At 41.1% G+C, this 13,449-nt stretch overlaps 1 protein-coding gene across 15 annotated transcripts in view; it reads left to right on the top strand.

The window, feature by feature from the left end:
* Positions 1 to 13,449, top strand: part of BRSK2 (BR serine/threonine kinase 2) — a 402,463-nt gene that overhangs the window by 279,463 nt on the left and 109,551 nt on the right. For all 15 annotated transcript variants that reach the window (XM_081903613.1, XM_081903619.1, XM_081903615.1 and 12 more), the window contains exon 3: positions 708 to 793. In XM_081903613.1, the coding sequence (XP_081759739.1) occupies positions 708 to 793 (86 nt within the window). The remainder of the gene's footprint in view (positions 1 to 707; positions 794 to 13,449) is intronic.

Here is a 13,449-nt window from a genome sequence, read left to right as displayed (position 1 = left end):
TTTGTGTAAACTTTGCATATCTGAGAAGCAGGCCTGGCTTCAGATTTTTTGGGGGAGGCAGGTGAGCTTACCTGGCGGCAGCACCGTAATGGGCTGGAGAAACCGAGCAGCTGCTCAGCTCCCTGACTCATTTCAGGACTGCTGCTGAGTAAGCCCACGAGAGCTTGGAGCACCCCCCAGATTCTCCCTTGAGCGTGTGAGTGGATTTACAAGCACTGCAGTGGGCCAGGGACATGAGCACACACACCCTTGGCTCATGGTCTTAGAGGACCACCAACAGGGAAGCTAGCTCGCTCACAAACACGACAGGGAGACTGGTGGGTAGAGGGCCATAGCCAGCAGAGAAGGGGAAGTAGTAGTGGGCACTGGAGGAGCAGGCAAGGTGTCAGCCATGGTAGGCCCTCCTGAGATGCCTGCACACAAGCAGATGCCCCAGCAAGTGTGTCCTAGTTCTGTGGAAGTTAATAACAATACTGTTGTTAATAATGTGTTTATTCATTATTACTAAGCACACATTCTTATTTCGATGCCCTGCCATTTCCTGAATTTTTACTTTGTTTTCTGTGTGGTAACTACACCGGGGGAAGTCAGTGGTACTTAAGGGATGGCAGTGGGTAATAACTGAAGACACACAGTAGTACAGATTCTTAATGTAGTCTTAAGACACAGATTCTAACAATTCCTTGTGTTTTGCTTTTCTCTTTCAGGTGGAGCGGGAAATAGCCATCCTGAAGTTGATAGAACACCCACACGTTTTAAAGCTGCACGATGTTTATGAAAATAAAAAATATTTGTAGGTATTATTCATTTGCCAAGGGGGTGGGATGGGTGTGTAGGGAATGCATTAAGTATCTGATAACATGGGATGTAGCCGACTAAATAAGACTGTACACAACAGGTGCACAAACCACAATAATTTCATTTTTATGCTTTCTCAACAAGGTTTTTAACAGTGCCTAAGTAGAGGTGTCAGGATGTGGGTGGCTCTGTGGTCTAAACCACAGATCCTAGGGCTTGCTGATCAGAAGGTCGGTGGTTTGAATCCCAGCGACAGGGTGAGCTCCCATTGCTCGGTCCCTGCTCCTGCCAACCTAGCAGTTCGAAAGCACATCAAGTGCAAGTAGATAAATAGGTACCACTCCATCAGGAAGGTAAATGGTGTTTCCGTGCACTGCTCTGGTTTGCCAGAAGTGGCTTAGTCATGCTGGCCACATAACCTGGAAGCTGTACACCGGCTCCCTCAGCCAATAAAGCAAGATGAGCATCACAAAGGGCAGCTGGACATATAAAGGGCCCCATTACCTTTAGTACGGTAGCTTAGGGCCTCATCAAACCTAAATTCGGCCCTGGATGGTAGTACAGAGTAGGAGCGAGCCATACCTCAGTGGCAGACCACCTGCTTTGTATGCAGAAAGCCCTAGGACTGCTCTTTGTTGACAGTGCTGAGGTACAGTAGATGGACCAATGATCTGACTCTGAATTAGGCAGCTTCTTATGTTCTATGAGAAGGAAAAGGAAAGGGAGTGTTCAAGCTGGGCTCAACTCATTCATAATCATCAAACCAGGGGTAGATAACCTTTCTGTTCACATTCCCTCATTCCAGGGATGGACAGGGATACAATTAAAGATTGATGGAGCCATAAAGGTGTTCCAGATTAACTAATATGGAATCAAAATATATATTAAAAAATCAAAAAGTTTGCCCTTCTTCAATTTTTATTTTGGCTGCCGCATATTAGATTTAGATTAGAGGAAATAAGCTTCCTTAGGTTTGATGGGGTTACTCTGCAATGAGTGTACAGAGGTTTTTTCTTTTCTTTTAGTACAACAGACCAATATACATAGCTGCTGTTCTGGAAAGCAAGTGAAAATTATTCTTTTTGGACTTTAGTGTGCTATACACATACTGTGGCTATATCAATAGATGTTCCTCTGTGTGTATGTATCCTTCCAATTTGTTCTCAGACTGGTGGCTTTAAAATGTTTTTTCTTGAAGCTATATAAAAGAAAATTGTGGTTTTTTATTTAAAAAGCCATGATTTTTTATCAAATAAAATACTGCCCCTTCTGATTGTTCTAAAACTACATACAGAGCCATAACTCAGTGGTCCATATTAGACTCCTGTGTTGCATAAAGAGTGGAGAGGGAGCAATTGTAAAAGCCAGGAAAAAATAAGAGGAAGCGAACAGGAAGGAAGGAACTTTGAGAGGATGGATGTATAGGGCTTCAATAGGTGTCAGGAGGGGCATAACATGAGGTCAGGAGCTATGTGCAGCCCTGGAACCACAGGTTGCCCATCGGTTATCTAAACCACAATTTAGATGATTACCAGAACCAAACCAGTGTGTGACTTTTCAAGGCCACTCATTGAGTCTGCCTGCACTAGACTTTGGATGTGGGTTGCCCAACATCAAGTCTAGCAGATCTTGCAACCAATCAGTTTAATAAAGCACTTTGTCATTAAAATATTTTTGAATATAAATTTGATTATGTCTCCCTTTTTGAAGTGCAATTAAAATCCCATAGTCAGTTGAGATACTGAAGGTTTTTTTGAGGGGTGGGGTTTGCTAGTACCAAATAAACCAGCAACTCTGTTCTGCTGTCTTTGCACAAATAATTAATATAGCTTGTCTAGAGCATTTTCACAGTGAGCCAGTGAGTCTGAACCATGGACAGAGTTTCTCAGAGTTTATTAGAAAGAAGCCCAAAATATTGAATTTCTTGCCAGACAGACATGCCATATTAATCTTCACTCACTTGTGTACTGCGGGGAGGGGCAATTATTTTTAAATGAGAAAGAGAAAGCATATGATGAAACTAAATGGTGTCCCCCCCCCCAAGTTTCTAACTGTATTGCAAACGAAGGGGTCTTTTTTATTAAAGCTTTGCTGGAGGTAGCCCTTTTAATGTCACATCTCTGTAAGGGTATAATAATTGGTGAACCAAGAAAGAATGTTGCATGGATGTAATAATCCCATGTGGACCATACAACTGGAACAATGAATTTTTATCCAATAAGATTGTGCCAACAGTTCAAGGGTTGGTTTAGTAGAAGTGGTTGTAATTTATTTTGGTGTGAGAAATTCTCTTCAGCAGTGAACTGTGGCTACCAGCAATCTTTTGTCACTCTTAGTCTTTCTCCCCCCTTCCCTCCCTCACTCCCCCTTGAGGGTGTGTGTGTACACAAACCGCACACATAAAACACACACACACACACAGAGAGAGAGAGAGAGAGAGAGAGAGAGAGAGAGAGAGAGAGAGAGAGAGAGGTGTGTGTGTGTGGAGCAGTCAGTAAAGCGATGGGTGTTATTATTATTTTGTCACTGACTACATAAAATGTCTTAAAGCGACTTGACAATTGTACATAATTCCTACCTGTGCATAATAATTTACTATTTTGAAATCATTATGGTTTATCTTGTAGGAAACTAATTGTTCTAAGAATGAGTAATTTAGGCCTAGGGGAGTGGTGGGTGGTTGCACAGTAAAAAACACACCAAAAAACACCACCTTAAGTCACAATCAGGAATCAGTGTCATATAATTGTGTTCGTCCCAAACCCATATCGTAAAAGGTCAATGAAGTTACATTTATCTTTATATGATTACCACATAGCTACATGGACTGATCATTTTGAAGTACAGCACTGAAAAGGTAGAAAATACTATTGTTTACATGAGGTGAAAGCAGAGACCCTTATGACCAGAAATGTTATTCCCTTTCCTACTCAGAGTTCAGAATAGTGTTTTATAGTGCAAGTTTAGGCATGTCTACTCAGACATAAGTCCCATCATGTGTGTGTATTTATGTATGTATGTATAAAGGTAAAAAAGGTAAAGGACCCCTGGGTGGTTAAATCCAGTCAAAGGCAACTATGGGGTGCGGCGCTCATCTTGCTTCAGGCTGAGGGAGCCAGTGTTTGTCCACAGACAGCTTCCTGGGTCATGTGGCCAGCATGACTAAACCACTTCTGGTGCAACGGGATCCCATGACAGGTGCCAGAGCACACGGAAACGCTGTTTAGTTTAGCTTCCGGCCATAGTGTTATTTATTACCTTACCTTATGTATGTATGTATGCAACAACCTTGTAAGGTAGTTTATGCTGAGTGGTAATGATATTCTCAAGGCTTCCTAATGAGCTTTGTAAATGAGCTTAAATTTGAATCAAGATTTCTTATATCCATGCTTATCCACAAAAGCTCATCTCACGGCAGATCTGTAAATTGTTAAATTGCCCTTGAACTCTTTGAAGTTGTTTTTACAACAGCCTAATCTTGTGTAGTTACTCCTAATCCTGCATAGGATTGCACTTTAAGTAGAGTTTGGTAGATCTGTTCATTTCTGCTTTTTTCAGTTTCTCGTTTTTTCTAGTCTTAAGTTCAATTCTCCACATGTCTGTATCAATTTGTGTTCATTATTGTTAATATACTTAGAAGTCCTCATGAAAATTCATCAGCATTTCAGTCTGAATTTCTCTTAATATACACATTTTTAATGGAATTTCCCCTAATACACACATTTTTGGAAAGCAATTTCTCCAAATTATTCTCACTATCATATGCATTTTAATGCACATTTTATCATCGTAATTGCATTCTGAAATTCAATGGCTTTAAAACTGACAACAACATTGAATAGTTGTATGGATCTGAGCAGTTCATCCATCACAATCTAAACCTCAGTTGCTCCATCTGTAAAATGGGATTTAAAAAAGATGCATCTCAGAGAACCGGATCCTCAGATGAAGAATAGTTGTTGTCAGCGTATAAAAAGCTAGCTGTTATGATTAATTATGATAATTTAAGGAAAATTATGCTGATTTTGTGCTAAATGTCATTGCTCATTATTAAAACAAGTTTATAAGACTGGAAATATGGAAAGATAATCAATCAGTCAATGAGATTTGGATAATATTAAACAATGCAGGGGAGTGCCAGTGGAGGGATGACATGGTTCAAGGATGGAAGGAGGAATGCTGATGTTACTAAGAAATACAGCACAGCTCATCCCCATCTAATATGAGTCCCTGGTTACTGCATCACTTTTCCATTAAACTCCTTGCCTTGATGGCAATGCTGGTGGCATGGTTTCTTAGGCATATTATGAATTATGGTTGATATTTTGGATGCCAAAGACTAAGCATAATGCAGCGCTGGGGAATATTTCCTCGATAAATGTTAATTTCACAAATCATGTTTTACTTTTGGTTTATGATTTAATTTGTGACAGGGGGCTTTGGTTGAGTAGATTCCTAATGCAGCCATGAATCAAATCCTTTTTCTACAGTTTATTTAAGGCTGAAAATGCATTTGGGCGGGGGGAATTAAACATTTAGCAGCCTAGCTAAGCTAATGAGACAACTCATTGTGCTACAATCCTGGTTTTCTTTCTAATATGCAGAAAGGTCAAGTTGACTAGGAGGTGACCTACACATGCAGTAGAATGATTCCTGGAATCTGGTTCAGATGGCAGTTGGGTCAATCTCAAGTTAAATGCTCTCCCGTTTTAAAAAAAAGGAAAAAAAAGACAGCATTGCCTACACATGGAAAACTAGTATGCCAGAGTTTGGTCTAGTCTTCCCTATGATATGCTAATTTTCCATGTGAATGTAGCTTTTTAAATGGAGCATTCAAACCATGAGATCTCTCACCTGCACAGACAGGTATGGTCTGCTGCATGTGTAGATCAATTCTACATCACATTCTTTCCAGTGTTCTCCAAGCAGGAAGAGTCATTCCAGGAAAGTGAGTGAACAATGTGCCATGCTCAATGTCAGAGCCACAGCATAGTGCCAGCCCCTAATTGTGGGATGACCTATAAATAAATGCCAATGCCTCATTAATATCTATGGAAACATCTTTGTAATGTAAGAATTATTTCTAATTTTTCATCAGGGACCTAAAATATAAAAATACAAAAAAATACAAATCTTACTTTTTTAATAAAAAACCCCCACAACCTTATATTTTATTGAAAACATTTCAATCAAATTAAATCAAATATAAAAAAGGAAACAAAAAGTGCATAAAATGCAAAAAAGATTGTGTCTGGACAATATAATGACATTTGGAATACATTTATTTAAAAAGGTTATAAATAAATGGATTTATATTGGAATAATAATTTCACTTGTATACCTTTGTATTAGACAAGGATGTACAAAAATACAAATCTTACATGAGAAGTACCTTATTTTTTCTCCACAAGTTATCTGGTTTATAGCAGATATCTGTGTATCTGAAGAAGTGTGCATGCACACGAAAGCTCATACCAAGAACTAACTTAGTTGGTCTTTAAGGTGCTATTGGAAGGATTTTTTTTTGTTCTGGTTTATAGCAATCAGAGTCATCTGAAAAGAAGATGCCAAATGGAGTTTTATATGCCACTGAGTAGGGTTTTTGGGGGAGGGCGGTACTACTGCAATCCTCCTCATGGTGAATAAACCTTAGCCCATTTAGAGATTAATCAGGATACCAACATACTGGGCAACAAAAGCATAGCACGGTAATGGAATATAAGAGGAGCACAAATTCATCAGAAGGCAGAGTTTGGACACTTAAACACAGAGAGATTCTTAAAACTAAAAGTCAGGAACATTGCAGGATTGCTAGGGGAGCCCTGATAATTGGCCACTGGAGCGAAGGAAATTTGCTTCTTTGGAAAGGGCACTGGCTGATGGAATGTTCAGCTTGCCCAACATAGCCTAGAGATCCCTCTGGGTGGTTGCATACTCCTATACGGATATTTGGTGGTGTTTAGGCATGTACAACAACACACTATAAATAACAGGCAAAGTAGCATTCAAAAAAGCCTTTCATCCCCAATAAATCAAAGACTCAAGTGGTTCGGCAGCATAAAAACACACCTCTTTAGCTTTATCCTAAATATGCTTAGCAACCTGTGCTTTAACATATCCCTTCAAATAATCAGTGGGTGTTAAGATGATCCCCCTTAAAACAAAATAAAATCATAGGAGCACATCTATTCATTTCCTGCCAGAGGGAAATGGGGAGGGGGGAGCCCAATTTTTAAATGAAGAGGTCTTGGCTCAGTACCAAATTAGGGTTTAAAAATTCATGCCCGCCATAAGAATTTATATAGCTCTTGAATAATTTATATGCTGCACCAATAACAAGGAGCTTAATATCTAATAGAGATTATTTAATCAATAGAAAGCAGCACAAGGGGGGGAAGTCCTGAAAGAATTTTGTAACAGTCTGGGCTGGACGCTTTTAAACTCTGTGTTGAGTAGAAACGTACTGGGATTTCTCTCTCTCCTGCTCCCCCCAAAGAAAAATGCTGATTTAAATGTAAAAGGGTGTTTGTTTCACTGTAACTCTCTTCTGCGATTCCCCTTCATTCTGAACTAACCAGATCACTGGCTGTGCAAAACTATAGCTGTGAAATATAATGAGTTTCCTAATTACTGGTTGCATCAAAAGAAAGGAATACTTCATGTCTAAATACTGAGGATTTTGAGGAAGGAAAAACTGCTGTTGGCTTCTGACTTGGGTCACTGATTTCACTCAAGACATGGGAGTCATGGTGCTGTTGGCTGCTGAGTTTTGTCTCTGTGGTCATTCTTGTTTCCTAATTGCATATGGCGCCAGGAATGAATTTGGGGAGAACATGGGGCTACTTGTTATTTCTGGCATAGCACTTACTGGATGCATGTCTGAAGTTACGCCTCTGCAACTGTAAAAGGCAAACAGATTAAAGGATCCATTGGACAACAGCTAAGGAAGGGCAAATGGAATTGACCCAAAGGTCTTCCTCCTACCATTTGCTGTATCTCAGGTATATATAGACAGCCATGATCAATCTGGTTCTGTATACTTATTTAGCAAGGCAGGCAGTAACAAAGTCCTCTGGGAAGCTTAAAGTATCAATCAAATTTTAATATAAATAACCAACAATAAAATAATTACATAACTCAAGCCTCAGAGACTAAAATCAATAAAGACTGGTGTAATTCTAAAAATGTGTGTAGGTTTTAAAAGGTTAAGGACCGGGAAATGACCACAAAAAGGGTGAGCATCTCTTGGCATTCCACACCTGGGGTGGCCAACATAAAAAAGCCCCCTCCCTAGTAGCCACTTGCTGAATTTCACTTGGCAGGGGTACTGAGAGAATGGCCTCTGAGTGTGATCTTAAGGTTTGTGTAAGTACTTATGCAAGGAGGCAAACCCTTGGGACCTGGTTCCAAGCTGTTAAAAACACTAAAAGTAAAATCTTAGACCCAGAGAAAGACTGGCAAACAGTGCAGATGGTGAATCACTGGCGTACAATGTTCAGACTGTCCAGTCCCAGTTAACAATTCCACAACCTAATTTGGGGTCAACTGAGGGCAACCATATGTGCAATAGGTTGCAATAATCCAAACATGAGCTTGCCAGACCATGGCAAGCTTCTCTGTCTAGGTAGGGTCACAGCTGGTATATCACTCTAAAATGATTAAAGCCACTCTGAGGCACAGAGGACACCCATGCCTCTAGTGACAATGTTGGATCAGCGACCCCCACCACTATTCAAAAGCTCCCCTTTGTGTGACAAGTTGGCGTGTATGTGACAAGTTGGCAGCCTTCCATTGGAGCTAATAGTGCATGGTTCTCTCCGTCTCACAACAACCCTGTGAGGTAGGCTAGGCTGAGAGCCATGCCCCATCATCTTTTTGCCACACACCCTTCGGTTTTGGCCCTATCCACCACTGGTTCATGGAAGGTTGATGATGAGAGAAAGGTGACCCTCAAGCTGAAAAATATGCCCCACCTCTCCTTTATGGGTACAACTACCTCCAAAATAGGGTGAACACCACTCGCCTGGTCAGACAATACCACCATTTTGTCTGAACTGAACTTCAATTTATGGCTCCCATCTAGTCTATTATATGTCCAATCACTTATTTAGTACACAGCTGCATCAGTCCGTATTTCTAGCTGACCTTACCCAGCAGTTTCAGGTAGATGTTAGACACCACGGAGGATACTTGATACACCCCTGCCCTCTGGTTTAGTACTTAGCAAGGTGAATGTGCCCAGATGTTTATTTGTTCATCCCCACCCCACAATGATGAACATGTTATTGCGAAAATGTAGAAATTACTGCTGGAATTTGGAATGCAAGAAGAACAAGTTAAAGAATGTACGATTAAATGGGCAAAAAACTTTGGGTATAAAATAAAGATGGAACAGTGGGAACATATGTGAACTAAAGGGTTAAAATATACAATGGGTTATGTTTTAATAGTAAACTTTTATAAAATGATGTTTCATTGATATTTTACTCCTGAGAGGCTATTTAGAATGTATAAAAATACGTGTTAGAAATTTAAAGAACATGAAGGGACATTTTGCTGTGCTTGGTGGACATGTAAACACCCCCCCCCCCAAGGATACAAATACACACACTGATATGGATAATTTTGAAGATTACCATTCAACTAAAGGCAGAACTCTTCCTGCTAGGGCTTATGGATATACAGTTAGAAAAAGCTTATGGAACTTCGTTTCAACATATGATTACAATGGTGACACCTTTATATGCACAAAGATGGAAAGATTAATCATTACCAACAATGGAGGAATAGCTGTTAAAATCAATGGACTTAGCTGAGATGGCAAAACTGACATGTTTAATCAGAGAAAAGTCATTGCTAACATTTACTAAAAATTGGAAACCTCCCATAGACTTTTTGTGTGAAAAAGAAAATTAACTAATGACATTTAGGTTTGAGGATTGAAGACAATGTTGTCCATAGATGCTGTCTATGTGGGGCCCAGGGTGCCTGGGCACCCACAATTTTTTATGAGGAGTCCGGGACCCTCAGAATTCCACTCAGCAGTGCACACATGTCACAGGGATGTGCTGACGTCAGGTCAGCACACCTCGTAGCGTGTGTGCGTCATGTTGGCACAGTGGCGTAGCGTGAGTTGTCAGCACCCGGGGCAAGGCAAGTAATTTGCGCCCCCTAACCCATGGATTTTAGTAGGGGCAGAGAGCTGCGAGTACCCCCCCCCCGATGTTGCGCCCGGTGCGGCCGGCCCCCCTGCACCCCCACGCTCGGCATGCCCAGGCACCTATTGTCACTGGGGCAAGGCCTAATGTTGGTTTATAGAAAGTGGTTTTATTGGGTGTTATATTGGCGTGGCTGAGTTGAATAACATTTATGTACAGATGAAGAATCAGAACGAACTTCCTTCCTTCTCTTCTTCTTCTCCCCTTTATCCCTTCTCTATCTTTCTATCCTGTATTTCTCTCTCTCTTCTCCTTTTTCTTTGTGTTTTTTTAAAAAGATAATAGATAATAATCTTTGTATCCCTTTTTCCAAACTCACCGCCCCCCCCCACAAAAAAGAAGTTCAACCCCACCTCACAAAAGTTTACAAGCCAGCCTAGCTACTCATATATATATATATATATATATATATATATGCTTTCGTAGATTTTCACGGGTACAGGAATGCAGGTTTTGGTGTCCTCGGGTGTCTTCCCGTGTAAAAGTTGGGGTGTCTAGGCGACGTTTCGACGAGGTCTCACTCGTCATCTTCAGGCTGGTGTTTTCGGCTTCTTGTTACTGGAACAGAGCAGGATCTCAGTGTTTGAGTTCCTATAAATACTGTTGAGGGGGTGTGGTGTATAGCCTCCAGTGTTCTGGGCAGAGAGGAAGTTCCCAGGCTAGTGTGCCTTTTCTTCTTTTGTTCCTTAATTACTTGAGGGATATCTTGAGTGATTTCTTGAGTGATATCCTGAGTACCACTTAGGTGGGTCATTAGGTGTGGATTAGTTGCTAAAGTCTTTGTGTCTTGACCTCTTGAAAGGTCAAGACACAAAGACTTTAGCAACTAATCCACACCTAATGACCCACCTAAGTGGTACTCAGGATATCACTCAAGAAATCACTCAAGATATCCCTCAAGTAATTAAGGAACAAAAGAAGAAAAGGCACACTAGCCTGGGAACTTCCTCTCTGCCCAGAACACTGGAGGCTATACACCACACCCCCTCAACAGTATTTATAGGAACTCAAACACTGAGATCCTGCTCTGTTCCAGTAACAAGAAGCCGAAAACACCAGCCTGAAGATGACGAGTGAGACCTCGTCGAAACGTCGCCTAGACACCCCAACTTTTACACGGGAAGACACCCGAGGACACCAAAACCTGCATATATATATATATATATATATATATATATATATATATATATGAGATGTTTGGGGCATATTGATGGTTAAAAAGAAGTTAACTAGAGCTTCTCAGCCTGGTTGTCTTTAGTAAATTCTTACTCACTATGGCAAACAGGCAAATTACTATTTATAAGCTCGTAAACTCAGGTGCATAAGAACAGACCTAGAGGCCTGGTTCACTTGTAGCAGTAAACCATGATTAATTATTGTTACGTGCATGAGCCTCGGAGAGCCCAGCTACAGCTCTCACTCCCCTCTTCTCCTTTTGTGCAGCTGGGAGGAGAAATAAATTCAGGGTTCACTTTCTGTGATTTGTGGCTTGTTACATATGAACCAGGAAAACGTTTTAAAATAAGCTCTGGTCAATGGCAAAACAATCCAACTTCAAATAAAATATAATTTATTTTAAATACTGATTCTTAATTCATACATAATGACAACCTTTGAATTGGGTAAAGGGCAAAGAAATTCCAAAATATGAATCCAAATTGCACAGGAGGAGGAGGAAGAAGAGTGAGGCACTTGAGGCTTTGTTCAGGCTCACTGAGGCTCGTTTGTTGAATGCTAAACCATTGTTTTGCATTGCATGCAAACCAGCCCAGTGAGTAGGCCAGTGCTTTGCCACAAAGCCCAAAACAGTGTAAGATGCTGAACCTAAGCACTCTCCTGAGTTCTGGCACAAAAGAGGGCAGGATTAATTTTTTTTAAATTGTTACTGGTTTAGTTCATTCCCAAGTTGCTGAAATAGTATTTATTTCACATTTTATAAATGAAAACTGATGCAGCAATCCTATCGCTGGCAGACCCCCTGCAGTAACTAAAGCTGTGCCATTTGCACTGGCTAGGGCAGAAGGCTGAGGGCCGTAAAATCCTCATATTTTGCAGTACCAGCTCCAGGCTAAGGCAGATCAGGCCCCTCTCCATGCAACCACATACCACATACCCCTCAAATATTTTGCAGTACCAGCTCCAGGCTAAGGCAGATCAGGCCCCTCTCCATGCAACCACAACATCAATAATAATTGGGTTCATCATGTTTTGGCAGAGGGGGCGGTTTCCTGAATCTCCCAGAAAACAAGAAAGGGAGAATAATACAGGTTTGCTGGTATGTCTATGGGTATATACAGAATACTCTGTTGTGTGCTGGTAGCTAAATATTTTCTGGAAACTGTAGAGTTTGGGAACCTAGAGTTCTAGAGTTTGCTTTCTTTCTGATGTTTCCAGAGAATTCTGTAGTGGAGAATTTAGCCATTGCAGTGCTGCTGTTACAGCTTTCTGTGTCTTTTAAGATCAGCTCAGAGTTTCAGTATGTTCAGAAAAAGAATATCTAGCCTGGCTGCTTATCACAGCTGCTAGTCTCTCTGATGTGATGATACCTAAAGGAGCCATTTGAGGTTAGGAGCTTGTTAGCTATTATTAGCAAGGAGGTGAATCTGTGATACAGATGGGAAAACAACAAAGCAAATAAGAACCAAATAAATAAAACTTTCCCCCCTTTTGCTGAAGAATCACTTGGTTGGTTCATATAATCGTTCCAATTTTCTCTGAAGGATAAAACCATTCTTCATATTGAGCACTTTGTTTATTTCCCCATGAACAGTTGAATTGCATTCCCTTTAAGCTCCAAAGTTTTCCCTCATGTGGTTTTATCTCTCCTTTCCAACCCTTTCGTTTGCCTTTCAGTGAGGGCCCAGAGACATACCTTGGTCTATTGGTGCTTTAAGCCAGTGCACTTTTTTTCCCTGGTGGTTTGCAATGGTACACGGTACTGCCACCTTTTGAGAGGAAGGAGGTGGAAGAACTTTTGGATCCCATCAGAGCATCGTGGCTCCTTCTCTAAGCCTGGGAAGCATTTGTCCAGCTTAGGGAAGGAGGTGCAAGGCTCCGAAAGGTCCTGGACTCCTGCTGCCTCCTTCTGAAAGATTGGCAGGGAGGCCTCTTCACCTGGGCAGCAGGTGGGTGAGTAGGCAAGGGAGCATCAAGCAGCTAACTCACTCTCACCGCCCAGTCTTGGTGTCAGACCACCCCTCCCCCATGCCCTCGGCCTTCCCCCCTGCTTGCTGTTGAGTACCAGCACTTTTTCCTAGGAAAAAAAAGCGCTGCTTTGAGCCCTCATTATAGTGCATTTTGCTCATTTAAGCCCACCCCAAATAACATAATAGAAATAACTACAGGAAAGTGACAAGGAATTGCAAAATCAAAGTGGGACAAACAGAACTCTTTCCTTTGCTGCTTCTTGTTCTCCCTATCTTCTGCTTGGCCT

The sequence above is a fragment of the Podarcis melisellensis genome (genome assembly GCF_964234715.1).
Source record: "Podarcis melisellensis genome assembly, chromosome: 1".
NCBI lineage: Eukaryota > Metazoa > Chordata > Lepidosauria > Squamata > Lacertidae > Podarcis > Podarcis melisellensis.
This window is presented reverse-complemented; position numbering and strand designations above follow the sequence as displayed.